The sequence below is a fragment of the Bombina bombina genome, chromosome 5 (assembly GCF_027579735.1).
Source record: "Bombina bombina isolate aBomBom1 chromosome 5, aBomBom1.pri, whole genome shotgun sequence".
NCBI classification, from domain to species: domain Eukaryota; kingdom Metazoa; phylum Chordata; class Amphibia; order Anura; family Bombinatoridae; genus Bombina; species Bombina bombina.
The window spans coordinates 288,350,709-288,365,262 of record NC_069503.1 but is presented as its reverse complement, the minus strand read 5'-3'; the positions used below and the strand labels follow the sequence as shown (position 1 = coordinate 288,365,262).

The following is a 14,554-nucleotide window of genomic DNA, read 5'->3' as shown; positions in this document are numbered from 1 at the left end:
TAGCACAAACTTACTTCACCACCTCCATCGGAGGCAAAGTTTGTAAAACTGAATTGTGGGTGTGGTGAGGGGTGTATTTATAGGCATTTTGAGGTTTGGGAAACTTTGCCCCTCCTGGTAGGAATGTATATCCCATACGTCACTAGCTCATGGACTCTTGCTAATTACATGAAAGAAAGGGTCTTACCTTTGAAAGGAATATTAAGCAATTTTGTTTTGGACGACACAACCGCCGACCAAGATTTTAGCCAAAGCGCCCTGCGCGCCACTATTTCAAAACCTGAATTTTTCGCCGCTAACTTAGCCAATTGAAAAGCGGCATCCAAAATAAAGGAATTAGCCAATTTTAGTGCATGAATTCTGTCCATGACCTCATCATATGGAGTCTCCTTCTGAAGTGAATTTTCTAGTTCATCGAACCAAAAAGACGCCACCGCGGTGACAGGAATAATGCACAAAATTGGTTGAAGAAGGAAACCTTGCTGAACAAAAATCTTTTTAAGCAATCCTTCCAATTTTTTATCCATAGGATCTTTAAAAGCGCAACTGTCCTCTATAGGAATAGTTGTGCGCTTAGCTAACGTTGAAACTGCCCGCTCTACCTTAGGTACCGTTTGCCATGCATCCCTTCTGGGGTCGACAATGGGGAACATTTTCTTAAATATAGGAGGGGGAACAAAAGGTACACCTGGCTTCTCCCACTCCTTAGTCACTATGTCCGCCACCCTCTTAGGTATCGGAAAAGCATCAGCGTGCACTGGGACCTCTAAGAATATGTCCATTTTGCACAACTTCTCTGGTATCACCAAAGTATCACAATCATCAAGGGTAGCTAGCACCTCCTTAAGCAGAGCGCGGAGATGTTCTAGATTAAATTTAAATGCCACGATATCAGGTTCTGCCTGCTGAGAAATTTTTCCTGAGTCAGAAATTTCTCCCTCAGACAGACCCTCCCTCACTGCCAACTCAGATTGATGTGAGGGCATAACAGATAAATTATCGTCAGCGCCTACTTGCTCATCCTCTGTATTTAAAACTGAGCAATCACGCTTTCTAGGAAATGCTGGCAGTTTGGATAAAAGTGCTGCTAAAGAATTATCCATTACTGCTGTTAATTGCTGCATAGTAACAAGCATTGGCGCGCTAGATGTACTAGGTATCGCCTGCGCGGGCAAAGCTGGTATTGACACAGAAGGAGAGGATGATGAACTATCCCCACTACCTTCATTTAAAGAATCATCTTGGGCAACATTATTAAATGTGAAAGTACTGTCCTTACTTTGTTTGGACGCCATGGCACAATTCGCACATACATTTAATGGGGGAACCACCTTGGCCTCCATACACACAGAACATATGCTATCTAAAGGTACAGACATGTTAAACAGACTTAGGCAGGCTTTTAATGCAATAAAAACGATTTTAAACAAAACCATTACTGTCTCTTTAAGTAAAAAACAGGGCACACTTTATTTCTGAATGAACAAAAAAACATCAAAGAAATGTCCGATCTTTATGAAATTTTTACCCCAGTGTCTTAATGCTTTAAAAGTATTGCACACCAAATTTCAAGTCCCTTAACCCCTAAATGACCAAACCGGAGCTAATAATCACAATTGACCGGTTAAAACACACTACAGTCCCTGCCACAGACTTTGCTGCGGCTTTTACCTTCCTTAGGGGTTATTCACAACAGTTAGAAGCATCTATGAGTCCTTTTCTAAGCCACTGGACCTTCTCACGTGAAGCTGCATGCCAGGCGCAAATAAACGTTCCCAAAAGTGTTTCAAAGTTTGCAAAACACTCCAAATATCATAAAAACTTGATAAAAGTCAATCGATTTAGCCCACAATAGTGTCAACCAGCATAGAGCCCAAATTATAAGCCTTAATTCTGTAACTGCGTCTAAGAAAATGGCTTACCTATCCCATAAGGGAAAACTGACAGTCTTCTAGCATTACAAGGTCTTGTTAGAAACGTGACTGATCATACCTGAAGCAGATAAGCCTGCAAACTGTTCCCCCCAACTGAAGTTCTCTGGTTTCAACAGTCCTGCGTGGGAACAGCAATGGATTTTAGTTACTGGTACTAAAATCATACTCCTCTTTAACAGAAATCTTCATCACTTTCTGTTGTAGAGTAAATAGTACAAACCGGCACTATTTTAAAATAACAAACTCTTGATAGAAGAAATAAAACTACAACTAACACCACATACTCTTTACCATCCCCGTGGAGATGCTACTTGTTCAGAGCAGCAAAGAGAATGACTGGGGGCGGAGCCAGAGGGGGGGCTATATGGACAGCTTTGCTGTGTGCTCTCTTTGCCATTTCCTGTAGGGGAAGAGAATATCCCACAAGTAAGGATGAAGCCGTGGACCGGACACACCAATGTAGGAGAAAAGAATCTGCCCTGGGCGGATAAGTCTTGAACCCTATCCTGTATCCCTGGGCGATGACCTCCAGAACCCAAGAATCCTGAACGTCTCTCATTCAAGCTTCCATGAAAAGCGATAGTCTGCCCCCTACGCGATATAGAGACGGATCGGGGGTCGCCCCTTCATGCCGATTGCTGTGTAAACATAGCCAGCAAAGGAAATTAAACTTGGCTTTGTTCCAAGATTGAGCAGGTTTCCAAGATCCCTTGGACTGCTCAGGTTTTGCAGCAGGTTGCTGGCGTTGGAACTCGTCCGAACGAAAGGGACGAAAAGTAGACCCCTTAGGTTTATTCTTCTTATCCTGCGGTAGGAAAGCACCCTTGCCTCCCGTGACTGTGGATATAATAAGAGTCCAGGCCTGGACCAAAAAGAACTTTCCCCTGAAACGGGAGGGATAGTAATCTAGACTTGGAAGTCATGTCAGCAGACTTTAACCACAAAGCCCTATGGGCTAGAACAGAGAACCCTGATGTCTTGGCATTCAGGCGAATAATCTGCATATTTGCATCACAGATAAACAAATTAGCCATCCTTAATTCTTTCCTGTATCTCCCCGATAATATTAGCCACCTTAACGGGAACCGGGAAGGTCTGAGGCACCACCCTGTCCTCGTAGACCTTATCTAGCTTAGGGATCGAATGTTCCTCCGGAAGTTTCGGTTCCGGAACCTCCAACGTAGCAAGCATCTCTTTCAACAAGAAGTGCAAATGCTCCATTTTAAACTTAAAGTCTGATCCTCCACAGGCGATGGTCTAGATGTCGCAGATTCCAACCCAGAAAGAGCGTCCTCCGAGGAGTCGGAGTCCTCTTCATCAACGGATAATCTGTCAGAGACATCCAACGGAGTAATGACCCCTGGGACGGATAGCTATGTCTCACCTTTCGCTTGTGCTTAACAGGGTGTGGTAAGGCATTGAAGGCCGCAGTAACCACCGTTTGCAACTGATCAGCGAAATCTGGGGGCCAAAGGGCCCCTCCCGCGGGAGGATTAGTAGTGCCTTGGGGAGCTGCATTTGTAATCGGAGATGAATGTAGGGAAAGCACCTTGCAGGACAGAGAACCCTCAGAGGTAGATAGCTCGGTTGTACTAAATATCTTATTCTTTTAAAGCATGTGGAACATAGTTGACTAGGCGAATCTACCGGAACCTCCTCACAATAAACACAGGTATTCGATTTGGTCAAATAGTGAGTAGCCTCTAACATATCAGAGTCCTCCATAGCTTGCGCCTTTATTACGGACTAGATAGAATTAAATGGCACCTTTATATCCCAATGGCCGGGACACTCACCACCTCCTATGACCCGGACCACACCGAAACCGTTTCGTCTCCTGCAACTGCCGATCAAGAAAGAGGAAGTTAAGAGGCCACACGCGGTCACATGGAGTGCCATGCAGGACCGCCCCTGCACTACAGAGAAAAAAGAGGCCGCACCGAAAACTCTCAAGAAAACCTGACTGTTCGCACATTGCCAGAGCCTCATCTCACACATGTCGCAGCATCAATAAAAAATTACCCCCCTGTTCATATAACCCCCTTTCCGGGGATATTAACCCTTGATTCTATACAGAGAAAAGGAGACACACTGTGACCCTGTTTTCTTGCGTTATCATATGTGTATAAATGAAACAATCTTACCAGAATTTATGCCGTGGAACAGGAACACAGACTTTCAAGTGTGACAGGGTAGTAGCATCGCTCCTGACATGGACTTGAGTGCAGAAAGCAGGCAGCGAAACACGTTAACGCTGATTGCTTAAGGAGCTGTTAATCTGAGTCGGGAAGGTTTCGCAGAAAGACTCTCCATGTATCTTCAGACTCTAACTTTCACCCATGCTCTCACTGAGAGGCTGACAGGACTACTTAAAACTACAGTCCTATTCCGAAGAGTACTACCCTCCATAAGAGACTACTCCGAATGTTCCAACACTTCTCTGCCAACCCCCTGTGATGAAAGACAAAGAATGACTGGGGGATGAGGGGAGTGGGGGAGGTATTTAAGCCTTTTGGCTGGGGCGTCTTTGCCTCCTCCTGGTGGCCAGGTTCTAAATTCCCACAAGTAATGAATGAAGCCGTGGACTCCTCCCATTAAGATGGAAATAACATTTTCCTGTATATGAAAAACATTGGAATGTTAAACTTATGTTGAGTTAGCGCACAAGCGATTAGTGTTAGGTTTTTCTTCTTCTACGTTCTCCATTGAAATCTATAGGGAGAAAAAGTGCAGTTTTGATGTCGGAAGTTCTGAAGTTAGTGAGCGTCGGGTGTAGCTTGCACGTAAAACATTTACTTTCAACTTGTAAAACGCACGCTAACCTGCATGCAAAAAAAAAGAAAAAGAAATAAAAAGATTACTTCTAGCAGTGTTATGCTTGACCTCCATACCGCTCCACTTGTAATTTAGCTCCTAATGTTTTAACTGGACAAGAAACTGACATAATGGCCTGTAAAACATCAGGGTCATACACCTGATCTGAGGTTTTAAACTGAACAAAGAGCTGACATAGCGGAACCTGCCTGAATGCAGGGTCATACACCTGAACGGAGGATTCAGTTACACATATATCTAAAATAACAGTACCTACCCAGCTGCATATTATGTGATGATACAGTTGGTGGGGGTGAGGTGGGGGCAAACAAATCTTTCTTTCACCATGGTCTATTATTCATTAGTTCTTTGTAATTTGTACCTAAGACAAATTTTCATTGTCTATTAGAGACAAGGAAAAAGAGAAGCCAGGCAACTTACCTCAGCTAGCTGTGTCCTGAGCATATGAAGCTCAGCAAGCAGTTGCTCCTGGTCGTACATTTGTCTTTCTAGCTGTGACATATGAGACAGTCTCAAGGCCTCAGTTGCCTGTTGGTATTCCTGTTCCTGCCTCACCAGCTCCTGCCTCATGTCTTCCACACGCTCCTCATACAAAAGCCTCAGTTTTGCACTTTCCGCACCCATTGCAACCATCTGATTATAGTCCTGTCAAATACACAAAATAAATCTATACATCAATTCTACAATGAAAGTTTGTATTGCTGACAAAAAAAACTTGACGAGCAATTAGTAAGTGCAATAAAAATGATATGATAAGGCTTGGGAGGAAGAGGAGGAGCCTGTGCACAAGCCGGTGCACAAGCAGCAGACTCTTGCACTCCTGCAGCTACCTTAAGTGGCGGGTATCCGCGCCAGGAATCCCTACTCATTAGCAGGGAGGAATTAGCTGCAGACACCCCTGTTATTTTAAAAACTGGTGACTCTTCCTATAGCGCAAATACAATACAGCGCTAAATAAAACTTTATGCCCGGAGCCTGGGACAAAGGTGGATCTCCCAGGTTCCCCTTTCAGGCACGAAAAATCTGTAGAAAGGTCCACCACTAGACCCGATCCTGTGAACTTTTTTTTTGCCTAAAACACCCTTTCGCTACTTACCGGATACAGATTACTGCCAGCTGTGTCACTCACCCCCCTCATAGACTTAAAATACCGCTGCATGCTTACGGACAAAGTGGCCAGGTGTTGCCTGCTTGTACCCTGAACACTGGTTTTGCGCTCCCCGCCCACCGGTGCTGCGAGCGGGGAGCGAGCTACTTTACTAACACACGAGGAGCTACTGACCGGAATTGTACCCGCCACTGGTCCGAACTGATCCTAGCGTGGATGCAAAGGGGAGCCTACGTGCCACTTCTGCCGGCAATCTGCGCCTGGTTGGTGCCTGGAGCTTGGTCTCTGTTCTCCCCGCCCACCGATGTTGCGAGCGGGGAACCATTCGATACAGTATCTGGCTGAAGCTTGCTCCTGTTGACTTGCTCCTCCTCTCCAACTGTCTCGCTATCTCACCGGAGTAACGAGGAGATACTGCTGTGGAGGTCGGCAACGCTGGGAGAGGAGAGCAACTGGAGATTCCTTTCCTATAGCGTTGAGGTCAGATGGAAGGCTCCGAATACCAAGCGTGAGAATATGGGAGATTCTGGATAAGGTCCGGACTTGAGGCTTCCTGTTGGCCTTCTCACTGATCCCTGACTGGAATGATTCAAGCTTGGAAGCCTGCATATTAAGGGGGTGAGTGTGAGCCATCGGCTTTAATCAGTCTGAAGGGGGACGATTATAGATTTCAGAAGGCATTCTTAGATTAAGAAATAATAAACCTGGGGTCAGATAAAAAAAACCCTACCTGTGATTAAGCTACCTGTGACTCATTAACTAAAACTACCCCCCAATCCGTAAGGGGGTCTGCTATAAAAACAGACCTGTAGAGAGAGAGGTGACAAGGGAAGAGCTGAGGGCAGAAGGGGAAGGAGTGAGAAGACCCCAGTGGGCCAAGACAAGAGTGAAGAGGGAACAAAAGAAAGAAGGGAAGACAAGCCCAAGAAGAAACAGTTTTGTGAATAGATGGTGTGAAATAACCTGTATACATAATAAAACACACAAGCTCATAAAACCTAACTTGATTTTCTCCCCCAGGCAAACGGGACTTTTCCCTCTTCATTTATAAGGACATACACCATGTTTCCCCTATGTGTTTAAATACTTGGGGCATATATATATCATTTGTGTTTTATTATAAGTGTTATATATCTCTTCTGTTTTTCCTCATTTACTGTGAAATCCATATCCTTTGAAAACAGTTAACTAAGCTCTTAAAGGGCCAGCAAAGGTCCCAAATTAAGCACTACATTGTGTTCAGAATAGAGGGCAACCCAGTAGGAATGATGGCTTAAAAACGGCATTGGGAGTTGAGGGCGATACCAAAAACTTGGTTTAATAGACATTAAGAAACTACAGACCCTCTTAAAGGGGAGCCCACTTAAATAAACACATACAGGGATTTACATATCAACTCACCATCCCATCCCATAAATGTGAGCAAAAGAACTTCTCTTAAGGGGTTGCTTTAATTATAAATAGAGACAACAGGGTCTTCTTTTAGTTATTGGGTTCATCTACCAAAATAGTTGAGACACGTTGAGGTTTAAGAGGGGCGCATATCGTTTAAAACATTGGTTCTCAGAACTACATATTCTAGTCGCCATTTCCTGGTCTTATTCACTAATCAACCACCCCTTTTTTTTTTTTTTTTTTTTTTTTTTTTCCTCCTAATGAGCACTTTCACTCGCACTTGGAGTTCACTTCATATAACAACCCCACCCCACTTCCCCCCACACCTAATTTTTTCACCCCAGTCACCCCACATATGGATGTACAATTTTTGCACCTAGGCACTGTTTTTTTTCCCCTCTTCACTTCCTCCCCCACTTAATGGATAAATTTGTCACCCCCAAACATAATCCAGGCATGACGACCAAGAATAAAGATCGTAGAAACAAGAACCAATCAGAAACTCTGACTGAAAACATCAATGAAGGTACACCACAAAAATCTCAGAAAAATGTAGCATCGCAAGATAACCAAGAATTGGTAGCTAATATATTAGAAGCTATCTCACCAAAATTTGAGTTTTTAAGGAGTGAGATTAAACAAGATTTAGCATCTCTCACAGCAGAAATTAGACAATTTTCTACCAGACTTCAGGAAGTTGAGCAACGTGTCTCTGACATTGAAGACACGACAAACAGTTACATACCCCTGATAGAAAACAACCAAGATGAGATTAAAAAACTCCAAACAAAAATAGACGACCTAGAAAATAGATCTAGGAGAAATAATCTGAGGATTATTGGTGTCCCCGATCCCGGTAAACAGGAAGACCTAATGAAATTTATGACCGAAACATTACCTTCATTACTAAAAATTCCCCCAAATCAACCACCCTTTATTATAGAGAGAGTGCATCGGATCGGGAGACCCCCAGATAATATACCCAATTCAAATAGGCCTAGACCAATTATTTCAAGGTTTCTAAATTTTCAAGATAAAGTAATGTATTTACAGCACTTTAGACAAAATCAACCAATTACATATGAAGGCAACAGGATCCTCCTTTTCCAGGACTTCTCAATAGAGACCTCCAGGAAAAGGAGAGAACTTACCCCGCTGTGCGGGAAACTTATTAAAGAGGGTTGGCAGGCAACCGTTGTCTACCCTGCAAGACTTAAGTTAACTTATAATCAACAAATATATTTTTTTGACTCTGTTGAGGAAGCAGTAAAAAAGCTAGAAGAATTCGGCTTTAAACAGTAGTGATAGGAAGTTTGATTTACTTATTTTAGAATCAAAGATGTTATCTTATTTTCTACATAAAGACATAAAGACAATTTAATTTTTTTTTTTTTTTTTTTTTTCCTCTCTCTCCTTTCCTCTCTCTTCCCTCCTCAAACCTCACGCACATCTAGAACAAACTTATCCCCTTCTTAAATGTTAAGGTCACTTCCCCATGGTAGTATAGGAAGTACATGATCAGAATCACATCATGGAATATAGGGGGCGTAACTGCCCCGATTAAACGTAAAACTATCCTATCTCATTTACAGAAATTAAACACCACTATAGCACTTCTACAGGAGACGCACTTAAACACACAGGAATCCACAAAATTAAAGAACTCCTGGATTGCTGAGGTAATAGCGGCACCATCACCTGATAGAAAAAAAGGAGTTGCGATTCTCCTGGGAAAGAGATTAATGTATGAAAAATTACTTACCATAATCGATCCGCATAGTAGATATGTAATCATAAAAATAAAATCTCAGGGCTCGACATATACCATCTGTAATCTCTATGCTCCGAACATTATTGATTACCACTTCTGGGACACGCTTCAAGCACAAATTCTTCAGGTCAGCGAGGGTCAATTAATCCTAGCAGGCGATTTCAATATGGCCCCATGTTTCTCTTCGGATAGATACAGATATAAAGGTAAGCTCAGAAAAACAAAAAAAGACAACCTTGAAATGAAATTATTCAAAAATCTATATCTTACTTTAGCAGTAAGAGACATCTGGAGGACACAAAATCCTCATACTAAGGCATTCACCTGCCATTCAAGGGCTACTAAAAGCCTCTCCAGAATAGATCTCATATTAATAAATGATCAATGTGTCCAAGCCGGCTCAAAAGCCACCATTGCAGAAATTTGCATATCGGACCACGCTCCAATAGCGCTGGATATTCCAACCCATAGGAAACACGCAGTAGCTTCACGTTTTTTCTATCCCAAATATTTAAGTAACAATATAAAATTTAGAGATTGGCTAAAATCTAGATTACAGGAATTCTTCAGATTAAACGAAGGCTCAGTATCCAATCCCGCGATCCTATGGGAGACAGCTAAAGCGGTCTTAAGGGGAGAAATCATAGCATATACAGCTAAATTAACTCGAGAATCTAAACAAAAAGAAAGTCAACTTATAGCCTCAGTTATCAATGCATACAATACTTATTTGAGCATCTCTAGCAAAGGTAACTGGAACAAATACATTAGAGTAAAAAAGGAACGCGATACCTTTCTCACTACACAAACAATACAATCTGAATTAAAATATCAATCTAAGCTGTATAAATACGGAAATAAAGCTGGTAAAATGCTTTCAAGTCTAGTAAAGAACTCTAGACAGTCAAACTTGATTGAAAGCCTACAGGTCGGAAATAACCTCATAACCACAACAGAGGAAATCTTAGATTCATTTTTTCACTATTATAAAGATATATATGCCCCGTCGCCATCAGATAAAGCTGTGCAAGTAGCCTTTTGGGTTGATCTACCCATTAAAAAAGGCAAGGTTGACTTTATAAGTAACTTAAACGCACCAATTTCTGAATCAGAAGTATTGCAATCAATATCTGGGTTAAAACTGGAAAAATCACCAGGACCAGATGCAATCCCCAACGAGTTCTACAAAAGTCTAAGCGAGGTAATAGCGCCTTGTCTCACAACCCTGTTTAATTTTTTCTTTCAAGAGAATGCCCAAATCCCATTTAACTTTCTAGAATCACACACTATCTTCATATTGAAACCTGGGAAGGATCCACAAAAAAGAGAATCTTATAGACCAATTGCGTTACTGAACTCCGACTACAAAATATTTACATCCATCTTAGCTAGGAGATTGCAAAAAGGTCTATCCGAGATCATCCATACAGACCAAGCCGGGTTTTTGAATAATCGCAGTTCAGTAGCCAAGATTAGACAACTTCTCACGATAGTCGAGCATTTTAAATCCTCCGAGGATAACTTTCATACCACATATCCTGATGCAGCAGTAATCGCGATAGATGCTGAAAAGGCCTTCGATAGCGTTGATCATCTCTATCTATTCGATACATTAACTAAATTCGGTTTGTCAAATAAGTTTCTTAACGTAGTCAAAAATATCTGTACACAAGCATCTACGAATCTGATAATACAGGGCCAAGTATCGGGTAAGATTAAACTAGGCAAAGGTACGAGACAAGGTTGCCCCCTATCCCCTTTATTGTTTGACTTAGCAATAGAGCCCCTTGCTATCAAAATAAGGCAAAACATTGAGGGGATTTTAATTGGCAAGAAAAAGGCTTTAGTAGTTCTATACGCGGATGATCTGCTGGTGTACTTAGCGAACACCACTCAAAATATTCCCAAGCTGGTAAATATAATTGAGACCTTTGGCTTATTTTCGGGCTATAAAATGAATAGAACCAAATCAGAGCTGTTGTGGCTAAGGATAAAAAATGATTCTCTCACTGATAATCCATTCAAAATAGTTACTAAATCATTCCGATACCTTGGAGTTCATATTTCAGCAGACCCTCTGGATTGGTATACACTAAATTTTACTCCCATTATACAGCAAATTATACAACAAATGAGAAGTTGGCAAAATCTCCCTCTCTCAATTGCAGGTCGAATAGCTCTGTTCAAAATGATCTTACTCCCCAAAATAGGATATCTTTTTCAAAGTTTACCTTTTATCTTAAAAACATATGATGTCAAAAGGTTGAATACAGCCCTTCGCCACTTCTTATGGCAAGCTAAGAAACCTAGAATCTCCTTGAAAAGACTATCGCTTCCGAAATCAAAAGGTGGAATGGCCTTGCCTGATCTCTATCTATACAATTTAGCCTTTTTGGGCCGAATAGCGACAGATTGGATAGCTGGATCCAATCATTTTTCTGACTATGAACTAGATCAGAGCTTGATTAACCCGCTATCACCAATTTCACTTCTACATATTCCTCTTCATCAAATACCTAAGCGGATAAAAGGTCTAAAGACTGTATACACGATCTTAGTAGCCTGGGGAAAAATTGGTGCTCATCTCCAGGTAAATATCCAAATACCAACATACCAAACCTTCCTAGGTAATCCAGAATTTCAGGAGGGAACACAAGACCAGATACTACAACGATGGCATAATCAAGGACTCATAAAAATCTCGCAGTTTCTTAAACAAGACTCAGGAAACATTAAATCCTTTGAAGAACTAAAAGCAGAATTTGACTTTAAGAATCAGGAATTCTTTATGTACCTACAAACCAGGCATTACGCCTGGCAATTAATGAATAAACATAGATGGAAATGGAAGTGGGACATGTTGGATAATTGGGTATCCCTAAATAAGGCTGGCTTGTTCTCAATAACCCCATGGTATAACTGTCTCGTCTCCTATAAAGGAGATGAAAATTTAACGAGATTAGCGCAGAAATGGGGAACTCAGGTTAACATATCTAGTGGTTCACAAATAGCCAGATCAATTCAAATGGCAATGGAAACAACCCTCGCTGAGACCTGGAGAGAATCACACTTAAAACTTATTTATCAAATTTATTATACCCCAGAAAGAGGTTACAGATGGTGTAATTTGAACTTTAATAAATGCCCTAAATGCAGTCTCCAAGCTGCGGACTTGGAGCATATGATATGGGATTGCCCTAGAATTTCACAATTTTGGCACAAAATAGAATACTGGTTAAATAAAACAGTGAAAGTCACCCCCTGTAAAATAACAATGCTCCATGTTATCTTTCTGGTCGACAAGACAAATTACCGTCTAGACTTCAAACTAGTGAACGCAACTATTCTTGCGGCCAGAAATTTATTATTTAAAAACTGGAAAAAAACGATAATACCCTCAATTTCCGAAGTTAAAAATTATCTTAGGAAGCAATATTTAATTGAACAGAAAACTATAGCACCTCACCCAGAAAAGGAAATAAGAAGACTTTTTGATAAATGGGCAAAGTTTATTAAGATTTTTTCACCCCCTGAAGTGGAGCATTTAATATTCCCCTTTAGGAATACCGACTTAGTGATGATGGGCAGTTGGTGAGGAGGGCAGAGAGAGGAATTAATTAATTCATTGATTAATTGGTTAGGTGTCCCCCTTTCCCCCCCCCCTTTTTTTTCTTTTTTCTTTTTTCTTCTTCTCCGTATATGCAATGGCATGAGTCTAATGCTAATTGTTTAACTATTGGTCGGGAAAGATGGAATAGAATAATAATGTACACTGTATATTGTATAATGATCCATGCGTCTGAGATTCTTCGGTACATTTGTTGTATAACTTGTAAAATCCAATAAAAATTATGTTAAAAAAACAAAAAAAACAACATGCTCTACCTGACTCATGAAATAAAAAAATATTTTTCATGTCCCTTTAATGATAATTATATTCTTTATTCATACATATTAAAAAAACATGTTTATTGAAAGTAAGTCCCATCTGTACACAGTTTCTCAAGGTGAGAATATTAATGGCTATGATGTGCATTATATATATATATATATATATATATATATATATATATATATATATATATATATATATATATATATATCTTCTTTTTGCTTTCTGGACAAAGCAAGCATGTCAATTGGAATACATAGATCTGTCAGTCTAAGATGTGATCATGTGTCATCTTTACAAAGCTTCCCATTAACCTTTTATTTATATGTTGACAAAAGAGTGCTGATGGAACTGATGCCTGTATGAATAATACATCTTATTTTATAAAAAAAAAAAAAAAAAAAAAAAAAAAAAATGATATGAAAAAAAAAGCAGACTTTATGAATCTTTTTAAGATATCTTTTATACCTAATTGATAAAAAAAACACGAGCACCTCAGACAGAATAAACCATGTGTATAAAAATAAGGTTGCACATTAAAGGCACATACTAATGCAAACAGGACATGCTCTAATTTGTTAGAACATATTAGTGTCCCTTACATCCAAAGGGAAAAGAAAGTCAAACTTAAAAGGGACAGTAAAGTCCAAAATAAAGGTATATGAAACCCAATTTTTTTTCTTTCATGATTCAGATAGAGCAGGCAATTTTAAGCAACTCTTATTAATTTGTCTTCGTTCTCTTAGTATCTTTATTTGACAAAGCAGGAATGGGAGCCAGACCATATTTGGTTCAGAACCTGGGTAGCGCTTGCAGATAGGTTGCTAAATGTACAAGGTAAAAAAGTATATTGATATAACAGTGTTGTTTATGCAAAACTAGGGAATGGTAAATAAAAAGGGATCAACTGTTTTTTTTAAACAATAATATTTTTTGTGTTTACGGTCTCTTTAACCCCTTAATGACCACAGCACTTTTCCATTTTCTGTCCGTTTGGGACCAAGGTTATTTTTAAATTTTTGCGGTGTTTGTGTTTAGCTGTAATTTTCCTCTTACTCATTTACTGTACCCACACATATTATATACCGTTTTTCTCGCCATTAAATGGACTTTCAAAAGCTACCATTATTTTCATTATATCTTATAATTTACTATAAAAAAAAATATATAAAATATGAGGAAAAAATGGAAAAAAAACCACACTTTTTCTAACTTCGACCCCCAAAATCTGTTACACATCTACAACCACCAATAAACACCCATGCTAAATAGTTTCTAAATTAGTTTTTTTAGCACATTTACATATGCTACAGTGTAGGATCCCCCCCTTAGCCCCCAACCTCCCTGATCCCACCCAAAACAGCTCTCTAACCCTCCCCCTCTGCCTTATTGGGGGCCATCTTGGGTACTGACAGCTGTCTGCCAGTGCCCAGTTTGCAAAAAAAAAAACTTTTGTTATTTAATTTTTTTTATGTTTTTTCTGTAGTGTAGCTTCCCCCCCCCCCCACACAGACTAATCCCCACCACCTTACTGATGTTTTTTTTTTATATCATGTTTTCATTTTTGTGCACTTTTTTTCTTTAGTGTAGCGGTTCCCACCCGCTCCCTCCCCGTGCAC

The 14,554-nt window shown here is 40.3% G+C and overlaps 1 protein-coding gene across 1 annotated transcript in view; it reads right to left on the bottom strand.

The window, feature by feature from the left end:
• The window catches only part of AKAP9 (A-kinase anchoring protein 9), an 894,005-nt gene that overhangs the window by 479,755 nt on the left and 399,696 nt on the right, over window positions 1-14,554 (bottom strand). Inside the window, exon 17 of the mRNA XM_053715709.1 lies at window positions 5,190-5,414. Within this exon, the coding sequence (XP_053571684.1) occupies window positions 5,190-5,414 (225 nt within the window). The remainder of the gene's footprint in view (window positions 1-5,189; window positions 5,415-14,554) is intronic.